General features: G+C 45.1%; 1 protein-coding gene across 1 annotated transcript; it reads right to left on the minus strand.

Moving 5' to 3' along the window:
• Window positions 1-9,250: 9,250 nt before the first annotated feature.
• TEX35 (testis expressed 35) lies at window positions 9,251-17,466 on the minus strand (the record flags this gene model as incomplete). Its single annotated transcript, XM_084249587.1, has 8 exons — window positions 9,251-9,407; window positions 9,770-9,962; window positions 10,188-10,252; window positions 14,827-14,886; window positions 15,410-15,466; window positions 16,019-16,087; window positions 16,661-16,711; window positions 17,428-17,466. The coding sequence occupies 8 exons, from the start codon at window positions 17,464-17,466 to the stop codon at window positions 9,360-9,362; spliced, it is 582 nt and encodes a 193-aa protein (XP_084105713.1). The 3' UTR covers window positions 9,251-9,359.
• Between the last annotated feature and the right edge of the window lie 662 nt (window positions 17,467-18,128).

Below are 18,128 nucleotides of genomic sequence, written 5' to 3' on the forward strand. Positions count from 1 at the left end.
CACGAGAACAACTCAGAGGGCTGAACAGGAATCAAGGCCTAACTAATCTAGACTTTGGGCAGCCCTTGCTCAGGCTGAAACCCTCAAATTTCCACATAGTGGGTCACACCCCAGAGCAGCTCTGCTCAGACTCCAAAGTGCACCGAGTGCCCTGGGAGTCTTCTTAACATGCAGGTCCCCGTTCTGTAGGTCTGGATATGCCTGAGACTCTGTGTTTCTCACCAGCACCCCGTACAATGTGATGCTGCTGGTCCAGGGACCACAGTGTGAGAGACAAGAATGAAGGGAAAATAGTTCTGAAATCCGAATGTTCAGCTTCAAACTCTAACGCTGCCACTTATACTGTGACCTTGAACAAATGACTTTCTCTCTCTGGACCCAATTTCATCCTGTATCAGATAGGAAAACCGATAGGTTGAGTGACTCATAGATCGACAAACAGAATGACTTCACAGGGTCATCGTAAGAATAAAATGAAACAATGTGGGTAAACAATTAGCGCAGTCTGCCATGTCTGGTATATGGCAAATATATTTGTATTCATGTGTTTTTACAGCAAGTGTTTCTCCATCTCCTGACCCTGGGATCAAGCAGTGACAGAAACAAAGTCTCTGCTGTCAGGGAGCTCAGTCTGGTCCCAGAAGACAGCCAGCACACAAAACATATAGTTTGTAAGTTGGTGATATCTTTTGGAGAGAAAAACAAAGCAGATTTGGGAAAGATAAGGAACACTGGGGTGAGGATATTGTTATTTGTATAGAACAACAGGGAAAATGTCACTGAGGCCATAATTTTGAGGTGAGGTGACTGGCCACCTGGACAGCTGAGGAAACAGGAGGGAACATGGCAGCGCAAAGGCCCAGAGGCAAGGGTGTACCCAGTGTGTGTGAAGAAGGGGGAGGAAACCAGTGTGACTGGAGCCCAGAAAGTAAGCAGGCAGGGTGTGGGGGGAAACAATATAAGAGGAGGATGCAGGGCAGATCCTGTAGGACTGGCTTGTTAAGAGTAGATGATAGGGACACTCGCTGTACCCCCAGGTGAGGAGAGAGGTGGGTGGCCAAGCCCAGGGTGGACGTGGTGGAGGATATATATTGCAAGTGATTTTAAACATAAAGCTGTTTCAATTTTGTTTCCCACGGTTTCTTTAAATGTATTCATTCATGACCTCTGGATGACCAATTGGACAGAGCTCTCTGGTCATTCCAGGAGACAGGTCTAAGTGACCTCACGAGAGCTCAGCTGACTTGGTCTCCGTTTTTAAGAAACTTCCTGGGCCATCGTTCTCTTTCTTTAAAAGCGAGTTCTTGTTTTTTTCAATAAAAAGTTATTTTTTTATTATGCATATGATGCATGTTCACTGTAAAAACATTAAAAATTATAGAATGACAGAAAAATCTGTCATAATCCTACCACGCAGAGAGAATCGTAACTCTTTTTCTTGTGTATATTCTTCTAATGCTCTGAGTTCACGTGTGCACACACATGCAATTTTACCAATAATGGGATTATTGTTTCATAATTTGCTGCTTTTCATTTTACATTATATCATTAATAGTATATTTAGCCATAAAATAGATGCTTTTATATATTAAATATACATGTGTGTTAAATATATGTATATATTTATGTATTAAATATTATATGTATTTATTATATATATTTAACATAAATATACTTAGTACATAAAGATATATTAAATATTCAACAATATATCATTCTTAATGTCAACGGAACATTCCATTTGATGGGTGAGTCCTCATTTAATTAACAAATTGGTGTCTAATACTACTGATTTTCAAATGTATGTTATTAATGACTCCCTGATGATTAAATACCCTTGTAGTTAAATCTTGGCATCCATCAGTCGTTTTCTTTCCTATTTTTTTTTAAAGATTTATTTATTTATTTATACAAGCACTGGGTACAATCAGAAGCGCGGGAGGGTGAGAGAATTCACCAGAGCCAGAGCGGGGAGCAGAACAGGCAGACAGACGAAGTACACTGCTGAGGGGAGCAGCGGGCGGCAGGAGAGGTCTGCACGCCATGCGGGACCCTCCTCCATTGGCTGGCGAGCAGCCGGGGATCGAACCAGCTCTGCAGAGGCTGCGGGCAGCTTCGCAACCCAGCGCTCAAATGCTGCACCACCAGGGAGGCCCTTTCCTATCTTTTTAATGTGACTGATATGTACACCAAATTGCCCCTCATAAATATTATGTTAATTAGAGGGGTCAAAACAGGGGAGGGAAGAGCACAGGGGACTGTGGTGATGGGTCACGGGTGGTGTGGTGGTGGGAGAACAGCAGGGATGACACGTGAGGGGTGAAATCAGATACTGTACAAAAATTAACAATGGGGCCTCCCTGGTGGTGCAAGGGGTTAAGCACAGCACTGTGAAGCTGTCTGCAGCCTCTGCAGCACAGTTTGATCCCCAGCCAGCCAGGAAGCTCCCCACATGGCACAGAAAACCTCTCCTGTCTCGCCCGCTGCTCCCCTCAGCAGTGTATTTCAGTCGGTCTGCCTGTTCTGTTCCCCTCTCTGTCTCTGGTGAATCCTCTCATCCCCCGCATCTCTGGCCTGTACGCCAGTTCTTGTATGCATAAATAAATAAATCTTTAAAAAAATTAACAATGATATAAGAAAATAATTTTTTTTTTTTAAAAAAGACATGCTAATTAGACTCATACTAGAGTTGCCCCTCTCCCCAAAAGCTCATCTCTCATAAAAAAAAATAAACCAAATCTTTCTGGGTCACCATTTTTAAAAACTGATATCAATATTAAAAGGTCAAATAGGCAGGACTTTCTACCATCATTAAATGTTGCTCTATCGCCTGCTGAGGACACACTCTCCACCTTCTGGGTCTTCTGCAGGGGACATCAGGATCGGGCTTCACATTCACACTCACTGTTTAGTCTCAAGTGTAGAGCTTGCACTTGCGTTGTGGTGTTTTGTGTTAATGTTGAGAGAGATGCGAAGGAGTCGCCTCAATCACACACGTCAGAGTATAAATCACCTCTGAGGTTCTGAGGGGGACGCAGGGAGGCTCTCAGCCAGGGCAGACCATTGCCATGGAAATGGGTATAATCTGACTGTTGGATCTGAGAGAGATTGATCTGGGTTCCTGTCAGTGGAGTTGGATGCCCGAGTCCATCCTCAGCCATCTCCTGGGGTCACCTGTGACCTGGGACAACGGACGTGTTGAGTGGGCACTGCGCCAGGGCCCGTGGGGAAGGATGGAACAAACTGGCCTCTTCCTGGGCCCAGTCCTGCCTCGTCATTGCTACCAATGAAACACCCTCATGTCTCTCTGCTGACCACTTGGGTCAGGACCTGGGGCTGCTGCCCCGTGATCTGTGGCTGGACTGAGGAAAGCCAGTTGCCCCTTGCTGTGTTGGAACTAGATGCTGAGGACATAGGAGTGAGGTGCCTTATCACAAAGGACCCAGTCCATCCTCTGGGGCAGCCAGTCTCAGACAATTTGTATATTTTCCTATTGTTTGATTTTCTATCTTTCCTCCTTTCCAAAGGGCGATGATCATTTGTTTGTTTGTTTGTTTTAAATTAAAGTGGATTCACATTTGCTTCCTTGCAGACCTAGCTATGACTGGAGGCAGTCAAGGTGTCAGGAAATTGGGATTGAAAATTGAAGGCCTTTTAATCTATGAAAGGCAATTCTAACATCATCATTGCTGTAGATTAAAAAAAAATCAAATCCTTCTATACATATTCTCATTCACCCCTTGCAACACCCCTCTTCATTAGGGGTTATCCCCATGTTCCAGATGAGTCTCAGAGGGGTGAAGTGACTCCCCTGAGACCACACACCTGGTTTGTACTCCAGCTGCCCTGAGGTCTGTGCTCCTTCAGTCTCACCTCCTTACCCTTGGAAGTGCAACCAACCCCAGGGAGTCAGAAAGCAAAGGGGCCGAGAACACTGGACTAGAGTCAGCAAACCTCGCTTCTGGTCCTGGTTTTGCTACAAGTTGGCTGTGTGGCAGCGGGCAGCTCACTTCCCCTCTCTGGGCCACAGAGCCCACACTGTTAATTGAAGAAATTGGATCAATCTCTGTGATTTCCTTCTAACTGTGGGGGCTCAGGTAAGTCTTCTTTGGTGCTAAAAGAACCCCACTCTGGTCAAACAGGAAGGTGCAATGTAGTCTAGGGGATTCCGTGGAGCTGAGGTGGACTCATACCAGACCACCCAGGCATGGGGCCCACTCCGGAGCTGAGTGGGTGGGCCTCAACTTCTCCCAGTGACTCCATTTCATTCTTCTCTCTCTGCAAATTGCTCATTTTCTCTAGACCAGTCTCCTCTGCTATTTTGGCCAATGGCAGCTGAGTCCATTCCAATTTGCAGTTATTTGAGTCCTCAATTCTGGGGCCCAAATGAGTCTCACTAAACTCCAACTCCAAATTCCCGGGGAAAGAAGTCTTATGGGGCAACGTGGGCAGACATTCACCTTGGTCTGATCAACTGAGTCCTATGGCACAAAAGAAGTGGGGGCCCAAATTGGGGAGCTGCCCCCCCCCCCAGAAACTGCATGCAGGAAAGGAGTGTTATTTTTGGAAAAAGAGTCAAGGTTAAATATAATTCCATTCCAGATGAGATGACATTGAGACCTACAGCAAAAGCACATGCTCACCAGCACAGCTGGCCCGTGAGCAGTATCAGCAGGAATGACAGGCTGGGGCTCCCTGAAAGGCCATTCTCAAGGGCAGACACAACAGCTGCTTGACAGCCTGGCAAACGTGTGCCCTCAACACACACTGTGTCCTTCTGTTTCCCCTGAGCTGGGTGACATGGAACTGGGGTAGGTCAAGGGACAAGAACTGCAGAAACCACTGCCACCAATCCTCGGGGCTGCGTTAGCACCGCAGAATCATTTGCACAAAGAAGACTCAGCGCTTCAGCTGCTCCTGGCAGCTGTGTCCCAATGACCTTGTTTTAATTCTTAAAACTGGCACCTGCTTAGTTTGAAAATATAGCAGGGGCTCTCTGGCCACAAAATCAGCCTCAAGACAGAACCTTCCTCATCCCATGAGCCAAGCTGCACACAGAATACAGTCACATATGTGTATTTCCTTACGTGATCTGGAATGGAAATCTGGAAAGTCCAAAGAGTTTGCTTAGGACCTTTCCCAGCCTGTCCAGTCCTTGAGGGAGCCGTGTGGAAAGAGACCCTGCTGGCCTCCTCCCAGTGTGTCCGCAGTTCTGGGGCCTCGATGCTGGGAGAGTTGGAGAGGGTCAAGAGGTCGACATGCAGATCTCTTAGATGAGGCAGCACAAGCTCAGATGATAGACACTTCCTGAGCCCCTGCCGAGGGCAGGGCGCTGACGTCCATGCAGAGGATGGAGGGAAGATGACATAACTGCCTCTCGAAATGGACCTGCTGCATGGCGAAGAAAGACGCAGACAGGCTGGAACCAGTGCAGAGATGGGGAATCATCTCCGATTGCCCAGGAAGTCTAGTCATTTTGCTCTTGAGGAGCTGGGTGGAGGCAGAGGGCAGTCCAGCAGGGATGATGGGGGCTTTGGAGAGACAGGCAAGGGCGTGTGAAGGGCACATGTGGGTTTCTCAAGTGTAGTTCTACAGACAGGAATGGGAGAGAAGAGTTCTGAAATCTAAGAATGATCAGACATGCAAGGTCCTGCGCAGCAGGTTAAGGCATTTGGATAGAATCCTATAAGTAATGAATGGGCACTGGAGGGGAGTTGAGAGCAAGGGAGTGAGGTGAAGCGGAGAGCAGTGCTTAGGGACCAAGCAAGTCAGGCAGATGTGGAGGTGGGGAGAATGGTTTGTGCTATATTTGGCCAGGCCCTGTAGAGACAGGGGTGTCTAGGTGAGAATGGTTAAGAAATCAGCCTTGAGTCATCTCCCAGAGACCAGGATTTGAGACCATAGTACGTTCCCCTCTAGACCAAAACTGGTGTCAGTGACCCTCAAACTAACTAACATTCCTATCTTGGCCATTTTATTTGGTGGGAATAACAAGCTGGCATGTGAATGCTGATGGAGTAAAGGGATGGGAGAGATATTTTATAATCAAGTTCTGATTATGGATACCAATTTAAAAAATAAAGCTATGTCATCGTTCCTGAACTGGAGGGACAGGACCCTAGTTCTGTTTAAAACCACAGGAGCTTTCCCTTTTGTCCTAGCCCGTTTTTCTTTCCCATCACTAATTAAACTCGACTTTAGATTCCAGAGCCAACTTCATTTCTTTCAGAACAGCCTCTGTTAATTTGGCTTTGACCTTCTGATCATCAAGGGTTGATACTGGTTGGATGCCACCCATTCATTCATTCTCTGAATGAACTGTTAATTCTGAGGCTGCAGCATTGAGCAAGACAGTTGATTTCTGCACCAGGTCTCCAAGAAGCAAGTGAAGTCAATTCCTAGAAAACAATAAAGTGATAGAGGAAAGGGCCTAGAGGTTAACCATAGTTAGGATATAATAGAGAAATAGTAACCAAGGATGCAAATGCAAAGGCAAAGTTGGGGTAGGAAAAGCTGCAGCCTAGGAGGCATGGGAATCCTAGAATTCATGCCCAGGGCCAAAAGCAGGTTTTGAATCTGCAAGAGAATGAGGACCAAGACAGGGCCAGGGGAAGTGGTTATCAGGACTTGACTGGCTTCCTTTCAGAGTCAAGTAGGGCCCCATGTATGGGGCTAAGCAGAGAGGGTGGTGAACAGAGTGGGGCACTCCTTGGGGAGCAGGAAGCAAAGTGGAGGTGCAGGAGGGGAATTGGAAGATGATCAAAATTTAAAACACCCAGTTATGAGATAAACACTAGAGATGCAATGTGTAGAATGATGGCTATATCCAAAATAGATGAATGGATCAAAAACTTGTGGTATATTTATACAATGGAATATTATTCAACAATCAAAAAGACAAACTCACTCCATTTGCAGTGACATGGATGGAGCTGGAGGGGTATCTGCTAGCTGAAATTAGTCAGAAGGAAAGGATAAGAACCAGTAGCATTCAGCAAAAGGGGAGAGGCAAAGAGGGGGGCAAAACAGGGGCGGGATGAGCATAAGGGTATATGGTAATGGTTCATGGGTGATATGGTGGTGCGAGAACTATGGTGACTATAACAATGTAAGAAAAAAAAATTTTAAATGATGGCTATAATAAACACTGCTGAATGGTGTGCATGAAAGTCACTAAGGGGATTAATCCTGAAAGTTCTCATCACAAGGGAAAAGCTTTTTCATTTTTGTATCTGTATGATATGGTGGCTGTTCACTTGTCACAATTATTTCATGTTTAAGTCACATGACTATGCTGTTCCCCTGAAATTCACACAGCACCATTGTTGTCACAGCTCCTCACTGGTCAGCAGTTTGAGACACGGAGCTAAGAGGACAGCACTGAGTTTCTGCGCCTTGAAGGCTGGAGGTAAGAGAAGAACTACACATTTGACCTTCAGGTGATATAAGAGTTGCAAGGGCAAAGGAGGAAGTACCAGCTGTGGCCTCCTAGTCACAGCCATAAATCAAGTGTGATACAACCCATTTCACCTTCTGAACGCAGCCACCTCCTGGAAGGCAGATGAATTAATGTAGTCTACTAGGGCCTATGTTTTCTTCTACTGAGTAAATGTATTTTTTTAAGAAATGAGGAGGCAAAGTGACCTCCAGGACACCGTGGGCCAAGAAAGGTGACAGGACAAATGCAGAGAGCAACTGGGAAGACTGCTTTTGCATAACTGATTTTAAAGAATCGTCTGGGTCACCAAAAGGAGAATGGATGAATCATGGTGTGTTCACAAAATGGAGTCTGCATGACATTAGAAAAGAAACCCCATTTTGGACGCTTGTGCTGTTACAGAAGTGTGGGAAACTAACACAGGGTTATGCCCACCCTTCTCCTTTCTCCCATTTCTAATCCATTTCTGCTTCCATCCTATGCTTATTATTACCCTTATTTATATACATTCCATATTTTTAATATATGTTACATCTCTTTTTTTAAAACTATAAGCTCCTTGAGGGCTTTGACTTGGTTTTTAAATAAATCTCTGAAGCACCCAAAACTTCACTCTTCACGAAGCAGCCAGTCAGAACTTGATCGGTTACTTACGAGGCTGTCAAAAAGCTGAAGCAGCCAACTGAACAAGGAGATGAAATAAGAATGGGTGTGAAATAAAATATGGAATCCCACTAATTCATCCTCCACTGAACTGAAGCCAAAGAATCACACCCAGAGCAGAAGAATTTACTGAAATAGCTTTTTCAGTATCTTTCTTTACTCTCATTTTAAACTAGCAGCCAGGTTTCATCTTCCCTCAGCAGATTTGGGGTAAGACAAAGTAGAGCAAAGAGGGGAGCTGGCTAAGCCCCACCTTGCAAAGATTTTAGGCTTCCGATGGGAATATATTTCCTTTTGAGGGAATTTTTAGAAGGGTAAGGAATGCAGATTATCAGAGTCCAAGAAGGGGACTGAGTCTCTAAGAGCAGAAGGGCCCCAAATCCTGTTCAGTGATAAGAACTCAGAGGGGCCTTAACCTGGGCTACCCAAGACACCTGCTTCCCATCCCTTCCTCCCCCCATCACCACACACACACATAATGTGGGGGGCGTAGCATGTGGAAGAAATGGGTGGGGTAGTAGGGGCCTCTCCAGATACCACATAGAATGGCATCCGACACCTTCAGGGTCTCCCCTCTGTTATGATCTGGGACCTTTGCAGAACTAGGGGTTGTGGAGGAAATGTCCCTGAGGATGACAAAGACAGAATTTCCCATGAATCCATCAGGGAGCAGGAAGAGGGCTTGGAATCTGTAACATACTGATTGAAAACAACAGAAAGCTATCCTTCATATAATTAAGTATGGGCTGACACCCCCTTTGGCTTTAAATGATTTTAATTTCCAGGTGGAGAGTGGCCTAGGGCAGGGTGGCATGGCAGAGGGCAACAAGCCTTAACTGTGCAGCTCAATTTGTGGGAAAGAGTATGAAGGGAGCTGCCGAGAGGTTCTGTGGCAGCACTAAGTTGGAAGGACATCCTCCATCACGCTGGGGTTGAAGCACAGGTAAATCAGAAGGCAGCTCCAGATGACAAGGGCGAAAAGCGTGCCCAGGCTAGGTGTGGAAGTTTCCTGCTGGGTGGGGAGAAAGGTAGGAACTGGAGGCATGTCCCATCAGTAACTGGCGAGGCACCCACCCCTCTGTGGAGCCTTCAGGCAGGAGACTCCAGGCTGCGCTACCCAACTTGTCCTTCCTGGTGCCATGTCCTCTAAGACTGAATGGGTGAGGGCCAGAGTTTGCATAACCACAGGTGGCCTAAATACACTGGCTTTGGGATTTTGGGGCCCCCAATGGAAAACAGCCCTTCTTGGATGATCTACCTACCTCTCATTGTAGTTGTTCTTTGAGGTACACAACAAACATTTCTCCTGTAGAGGACAGAAACAGCACAAGGAAAGTAATTTTTCCCCGGACAAGCTGGCCAGCCTGCTGGATACCTCAGCAGGCCTTGCTATAGGTGAGGACCCAACAACACAGTGGCATCTGGAAGCAGGCTCATCCAAGGGTGAGGTCTGCTTGGTCATGGCTTAGGAATCCCTACAGGCTTAGGGAACAAGACTCCAGAGAAGGATCTAGGCTAGGGAGGCATCCAGGGCCAGCAGAGGTGCCAGTCCCTCTACAGCAGGAAGTGAGACAGTGAAGGGCCTAGGAAGGTGAGGGAGGAACAGAGCCCAGGGCCATAGCAGCAGTGTGAGGTGGAGGGGTAGGGGAGGGGAGGGGCTTCACTTACACAGCAGGTCCCACATTGATGGAGGGACTCCAGTGGGTCCTTTTTAGCTTTTTGTAGTGTCAGTATCTTCTTATGAAGACTGGACAGTGCCCCATCTGCCCCATCCATTTTCTTGAGTTGGAGCTGTGGGTCTGTGTCAGTCTTTTTAATTAGCTTTAGTTCTGGCTGTTCCCTTGTTCCTCTTCTAAGGCGACTGGGGAGTCGGGAAAGGGCAGGGTTGGGAAGACAATTTCCAACACGATGAGGAGAGAACCAGTAACATGGGTGACCGTGGAAGGCCTTGACTCCAAGCCACTGGGGCAATAGAAACCAAGACTGCTCCTTAAAGTCGGAGTCCTCTGACCTCAGAGGACATTTAGCAAAGTGCAGGGAGGAGATTCTTTAGGGATGAGGAGAGGTGGGTGCAGGTTACACTTACGGCTTGTTGTTCTTCTGAATATTTATTAAAACATTCATCTTGTCATCCATATCCTTTTGCATTTCCTGCAAGAGAGCATTCGAAGCTAGAATCTTTCCTCTTAAAGGGCTTTCCACCGTCCTTTCTCCTGCCTCTGTCTGCAAACCATTCAGAGATCACCTCAGCCTCTTATTCCCTCAAAAATTCTCACTGGACTAGGGTGAGGTGGCTGATGGGGTACACATGACATGAACCCTTGCTTCCTGTACCCTCCCGATCCATGATGCACAGGTAGTCTTTAGGGTTCTGTCCAATGTCTGCTGGTGATTCTTTGACCTACTCACACACCTGGATGAAACCAGTCTTTGTTTTGGTTCAATGGCCACAAAATGGTGGAACCAAGAAGACCAATCTTTTTGAGAACCCCAAAGACAATTTACTCCAATGTTTTGATGCTCACCCTTCTCCTAGATCCTCTGCTTCTGTGTTTGCTCCAACTTTTACCCAATTCCAGGCAGGAATGTTTAACACAAAACAAAACTGACAGTATCTCAAGTGGCAGCTCACGTTTATTATTTACACAGAATTGAAATAATAATAAAATCTTCTTGGGCAAAATTTAGATCAATAAAATTTGGCCTGGGAAAATTGGATAGAAATAGAGGTCAGAAAAGAAATTCTAAGGTGGCAAAGAAGATAAAATTGATGATGTTTGTTGTGAGCCAAAACAAAGTTGGCCTGAACATCAGAAAATACAATAAAATATACTTTGCATTAAGGAAAATACTTTTAATAAGAAGTGAAATATTTGCAAACAGTTTATGATCTGCGGCAGAAAACTGACCAAGGACTTTTATTGTCTGGGTGGAGGTGATGTCCAAAAATACCTTATTGAAAAGCATTTTTAAATGTTAGGATACCTTTTAAATGAAATATTTATACTCGTTAATGGAATCAACGTATTCTTGCAGTTAAAATGCCCACTGGGTCCAAAAACTTAGGGCCAAAATGTCCCGTCAAGTCTCACCATCACCACAAACTTATGGTTGTTCCAAATTGACCTCCTTCCTCTTCTAATTAGCTCTATTTCCCAAAAATCCTTGTCACCACTTCAATCATCCAGATTAAAACTTTGGTGTCATCATGGATGCTTGGCTCTCCCTTCTCTGTGCTGAATCAGTCTCCACGAATGTGAGTTTTCCTTTGGTGCATTTTTTCAGATTCACTCTTTTCCTTCTGTTCCTCCACCTTGTCCAGCTTTCTTCACCTTGAGCTGGGGTGCAGCTTCCTGTCTGATGTTCTTGCTCCAGACAGCCCCTGCCTGCTCCCCCAACTCTCCTCCCCCCATCCTCCTTGCAAACAGCTGCCGGCTAGCTTTCTGAAGTGCTGCTCCTAGCATGTTCTTTGATTGAGAAATCTCCAGAGGCCTCTTACTGCTTACACAACCAAGTCCCAGCCTGTCTGCCTGTCTTTCAAAAGCCTGTATTCTCCATTGCCTTTGTGCCATTCCATTTTATTTCTCACAGTTTCCCCAAACGATCCCACTTTTATGACTGATCTCCCTGCTGACCATGATACACTTCACGTTCATCCTGCTTCCATGCTGTGTGCACGCTGTTCATGTGCCCGAAATAGCCTCCTTTGTCCCTTTCCTTACCCAGCCCTGCCCGCTAACAAAACACTTACTGTGTCTGCATTTTAACACAGAAATAATTCATTCCCTTTTGGAAAAATCGGGACAACACAGAGGAATAGAAGAGAGAAATTAATCTCATCATCTAGAAACACCAGCTATTAACCCTTTTATACTTGTTTCCAGTCTTTTTTCTACATGTTTACTTAGTTGAGATCAGCCCATATATGTATTACTTGTAACTTGAGTTTTTACTTCTTATTATACACATTCTTTCTAAAGACTGTTTCTAATAGCTCTTCATATTCATGATATGGAGTGATCATAATTTATCTGGCTAGTCCCCTACTGTTGAAAATTGTGGTTGGATCCACATTTTTGCTATTATAAGTAATCCTATAATAAATCTTTTCATAGTTACCCATATTGGAAATTCTGATTATTGTCATAAGTTAAATTCTAAGAAAAGGAATGGATGAGTCAGGGTTTTTGATATTTTTTCATGCCTGTTGTCTAATTCTTTTCCAGTTTTATACAAACTTGTACTCCCATCAGCGGTATAAGAATATTCTTACCCTGTTCTATAATTGTCATAAGTTAAAACTTTGTTGATATGAATGTGACAGTTATCAATCGGTTTTTTTCATTTGCATTTATTTGGTTATTTGTGAAGTAAACCCTTTAAATGTGTTTCCTGCATTTTATTTGTATTCTCTTCTATGGGTTACCCTTTTTTTTTTATAAGATTATTTATTTATTTTTGCATACAAGAACTAGGGTGTAGGCCAAAGTTGTGGGGGTGGGAAAAGGCAGCAGGTGGAGAGGATTCACCAGAGACAGAGTGGGGAGCAAAACAGGCTGATCTACTGAAACAACTGCTGAGGGGAGCAGCGGGTGAGACAAGAGGTCTGCTGTGCCATGTGGGTTAGCTCCCTGGCTGGGAATCAAACTCATGCTGCAGAGGCTGGTGATAGCTTCATAGCTCTGAGACTTTAATCCGTGAGCTACCAGGGAGGCCCTGGATTACTTCTTTTTCTATTCGGCTCTTATTAATTTGTGTGAGCTTTATATGTTAGCAGTCAAAAATCTCTTGTCTCTGTCCATCTTATTTGTGGACAATTGCTTCCCCAAAACTGCTGTTTGTCTTTAATTTTGTATATTGTGTTTTTTCTAATTTAAAATGTTTTATATTATTAAATATATCAATATTTACTTTGTGATTTGTTCTATTGTGTTTATATTTAGACCACTCAGTTAAATGCTTACTATTTCTTCTTATTGGCTTTTATTATTTAAACTCACTTTATAAATCACTTCAGTTTATCGTGTTAGACTGAATTATGTTTTCTTCTCATATAGCCCAGCAATGTTCTTAATAGTACTACATAATCCTCTCCTTTGCACTGATATTTTAAAAATCATCTTTATCATACTTTAAATTTTGTAGGGCTCTGCCTGGACCTCATCCCCAGAGGTTCTGATAGAATTGTTATCAGGTGCATCCTGGCATTTGTGAAGGAGCAGTTCAAGGTCACAGTATAGGCAACTGCATTGTGCAAAGTCATTGATGACTACTGAAGAGTTCAGAGCATGGTTTTCATCCAGTGGCAAGCATCAGACTCATGGACAGAGTTTTAAGAAATCCCCATAAGTGAGTTTCAGTGCTGTAGGGTAGGTAAAAGGTATCAGGCTTTTCTGCCCTCCTGCCATCAGGATAGATGAGGGAACCCTGTGATCCTGAATGCATGCCTGATGGTGGGCACCTGAAGTGGGTACACCTGGGTTGAGAGACTGAGTTTATAAAGGCGGCGTCACGGGGATGCCAGCAGAAGCCGAGAGAAGAAGAAGAGAAGCAGAGAGACTGCCAGAGAGGGCCCAGATAGAGTGAGGATTTGCTGGGGGCTGGGAGGACTGCCAGCCTCCCGGCCCCCCCAGCACCCCTGCCTTCCATGTGCCTGGTAAATCTAAATAAAAGACCTGCAAAAGCCACTGAGGACTCTCTAGGACTCCTTCTTTGCCTGGTCTGCTGGATTAGAAAACCTGCACTGTGTCTTCCTGCCCCTACAAGTGCATTCCTGAGCAAAGAGGACATTGAAGGATTATCTACGCGTATAATACTCGTCTGGTAACCCTTGGACTCCACTCGTTGATTTGGTTATCAGGGTTTTGTCATGAATTTTAATATCTGGTAGGGGTAATTCCCCTGACACTCTTTAAAAAAAATCCATATCTGCTTTTTTTTTGGTTTTGCTTCTACATCAGTGATTCCCAAACTTTTACCTGGAAAATGTAAAAATAAATCCAAGGGTGAATCCTGACCCAAACAGGACCTAGGCCCTGTTTTATAGCACTCCATGTGATCCCAAAACACACCAATTTGAGAACCACTATTCTAGAATCTAAATGATCCACTTAGTAACTGCTGAGTTAAAAAATCTTACTGGGCATTTAGCCAGAATTTTTCCAAGTTTCCAATGCAGCCTCCAAGGTTCACCTTAAGAGTCACTTTCTCGGGGCCTCCCTGGTGGCAGAAAGGTTTAAGACGCAGCATGATGAAGTTGTCCACAGCAACTGCTGCACGAATTCAATCCCTGGCCAGGGAGGTGACCCACAAGGCGCAGCAGACCTCTCCTGACTTGCCTGCTGCTCCCTCAGCAGTGTATTTCAGTCAATACACCTGTTCTGTTCCCCACTCTGTCTCTGGTGAATCCTCTCACCCCCCAAACCTCTGGCCTGTATCCCAGTTCTTGTATACATAAATAAATAAATCTTTAGAAAAAAAGACTCACTTTCTCTGTAAGAACTTTACTAGCTACTCCAGCCTACTTTCATTACCTACCTCTCTAAAATCCTAATTAACCAATAACAAGTAATCATTTAACTTAGTACTTACATATCATTCCATTCTTTTTTGCAAGAGTGTGTGGGTCTCCCACTAGATTGTAAGCACCTACAGGGCAGGACAAGCATCTGTTCCAGAATTCCTAATAAGGTACTGGCCCATGAGGGCACTCAGGAGATGCTTACCTTCATAATATCCACAAACTCCTGGAGTTTATCAAAGTCCTTGTCCATTACATCCTTTATCTGATGAGGGAGAAAGGCACAGAGCATATTACTGAAGACAGTGGTGGAGTTGTCTTTGGGACATTTTAAGCAAAGGGCAGCAGCTGCTCTTCTGGAATGAACTGGAAGCTCAGCAATGGACTCATAAAGACCTATTTAAAGCCTAAGTGGTCGTTGAAGCAACTCAGGTGCATGCACCATCACACACTGTCACTAAGGCTCCCTGCTGATATAAATCAATGTCAATATAAATCTGCCAAATTTTTAATATATAAATTTCTAGATAATTTATAAACTTTATAGATACATGAATCTATTTTTATAAATCTATATAAATCAATGAGAACTTAAAGAGTCTTATCATTCAAAAATCAGGTTTAAGAATCAAATAAGAAATTGGGAGCCTGTGCTGCCCAACAACTGAACACACTAGAATTACTTTGATTGCTTTTTCCCTGCAGTCCTCACTGCCCTGCACTATTTCTAGACATTGCATTTTCCTCGAAGCTGCCCTTTTCCTTCATGTTATGGAAAGTCCTGTTACCTGTTTTATCTCCTCCATTTTTTCCTTGAGCTCTTCCCTCACCTCCCTGAGTTCATTCTGGGAAAATAAAACAGGGAAGGGGAGAAAACTAAGGTCATGGTTGGAAAAGAAACTGTCTTGAGGAGGAAAGGAAAGATCTTGGAGAGGTGTAGAGAAAATTCCCATTAGGGAGAAAAGACAGCCATGATAAAAAGCAGGACAGTGATGGGGCCTCCCTTATGGCACAAGGGGTTAAGATGTAACTTATGAAGCTGTCCACAGCCTCTGCAGCACGGGTTCAATCCCTGGCCAGGGAGTTACCCACATGGCGCAGCAGACCTTTCCTCTCTCGTCCACTGCTCCCCTCAGCAGTGTCTTCGGTCCATCTGCCTGTTCTGCTCCCCACTCTCTCTGGTGAATCTGTTCACCCTCCTGCACCTCTGACCTGAACCCCAGTTCTTGTATAAATAAATCATTTAAAAAAAAAAAAGAAAGTGTTATTTAAAGAACAGGCCTGGAGGGAATTAAGTCAGGACTGGAACAGAAGAGTAGGCGCCGGCGCTGCATCCACAACTGTCCACGGCCGCCATCTCTCTGTGCTGCGCCTGTCTCCTGGGCTCACACACTTACCTTGAGCTCATGTGTCCCTCCTGCTTTGGCAAATGGTCCTTCTTCTTTAACTCTTTTGTACTCATATGTCTGTTGGTTGAAACCAAAAACACAGAATATTGGCAATTGAAGGTGAGAGACAGATGAGACAGGAGAGAGCTCCCCAAGTTTCTGCTCCTCCCTTGGACCATGGGCAGAGAGACAAGGGCAAGTGGCCCCTCCATCTTCCTCTGAGTTCATCCCAGTCCGCTCCTCTCCCGGCTCTGTCCCTGGGGCAGCCAAGTTCATTCCTGCCCCAGAACTTTTGCACATGCTGCTTCCTTTGCCCATAGTACTCTTCCTCAATCTTGGGGTGACAGCTACATGGTCCCTCAACTCTCAACTCAAATGAAAACCTTTCCACCCATCTAAAGCATCCACTCAGTCATCTATTTTAATCCTCTGCATTACAGTTAAAACAACTAAAGTATCCCTTATTTATTTGTGCATCTGATTAGTGCTAGAGTGAAGGTCTATGAGAGCAAAGGGTGACTGTCTCACTGCATCCCCCAGCACCTGGGACAGGTCTTGGCCACCAGGAACAGTGGATGACCCCTGACTCCAAATCATCTCTCTAGGGGTCTCGGGCCTGGCTGCCGGCATGGTCTCAAAAAAGTTTTTCATTTTGGTGGGCTCCGGCTTCAATTCCAGGCAAACTGTCTTGTAGTTCTTGCTCTGTGGAGAGAGGATGCTGGGATTCAGCCTGTCAGGTGTCAGGATTGGGGAGGAAAACACTCAGCCATTGCAAGGACGCTCCCCTCACCCCCACCCCAACACACCAAATCTGGCTCTGAAGCTCAGGCCCACAAATCCCTCAGCATCTGTTTCAAGACAACTCAAGTTTTGTCACATTTTACTCTTAGGAACGTGGGCCTGCATGTTCAGTAGGCAACACCCTCTCCTACTAGGGGCCTGGGTGAAGAAAGCACTTTGAGATAACTATGGAAGCCAAGTAAATATTATTGCAGAAGCTAGGGTTTTGGGGATAAAGAAGATTCAGGATTCATTTGTAATTGTCTTCTTGTTTTTATCAACTTGGGCCAGTTATTTAGTCTCTCTTAGCCTCCATTTTTTCATCTATAAAATGGGGGTCATAACATCTAAGAAGTTTCGAGTATCCCACAAATACAGCTATTAGAGGCAGGCCTGGCACAGGGCTGGCCTTGGATTCATGGCTCCTCATCTCAGTGGGAGAGAGCAGAGAGCTCCTCCCTTCCCCCTTCTCAAGGCTTGGGGTTAATCACATCCTTCTGGGCTGAGAAGCCAATTCAAGTTCAGAACAGAGCCAAGGATTCGCAGGGAGTTCTCTGTACTTCCCACCCCACCCCCACATCTCCATTTGGTGGGAACACAAAGGGGCCCCACATTGCCCAGCAATGCTTCTCCTTTACCGGGTGTGTTTTCTTCAGTTCTGCTCTCTTGGCCGACATGATGGAGGAGGCCAGAGTGTTCAACTAGTCAGCCTCCCTACACAGGCCCCCTGACCAGGCCACTGTCCTATGCAGATCATAGGCCAAGGTGAGGGCAGGATGACCAGCTCTCTATGTGCAGAACAGCTGAGGTCACAATGCCCACAAGCCAGTGCTGGCCCAGAGTGTCATTGCACCCTTGAGCCAAGATGTATTGGCCACTGAAATGAGGGACTCAGAGCAGCTTCTGAAGCTACCAGGTCTACTCCTGACAACAGGCAGGGGCTCTCCTGCAAAGTCTACCCTTGTGAGGCCTGAACCTGAGGTTAAATGGTTAAATGGCTCTCAGACCCCAGCGTACAAAAGAAAAATTTATGTAACTTTCCCTTTGAGACTTATTTACACAGATGAAACTTCTCCACAAATGATACAACCTGAGCTTGTACATTAGAGACGGACTCTGTGCTAAGCCCAAAAACAGCAAAGGGATAACCAATGAGGAGTGGGGTGGGGTTGAGGGTCAAAGAGGGAAGATTCTGGTTATTTGAAATCAAACCTCTCCCTATAGGGACGAATTTGTAACTAGCCAATGAACTTCAGCCAGATTCACGTAATTATGCCATCAGTCTGCTTTTAGGCAATGCAATTTAACTTCTTTTTTCTAAACCCGCTCCTAATCAATA

This window comes from Talpa europaea (assembly GCF_964194135.1).
Source record: "Talpa europaea genome assembly, chromosome: 12".
NCBI lineage: Eukaryota > Metazoa > Chordata > Mammalia > Eulipotyphla > Talpidae > Talpa > Talpa europaea.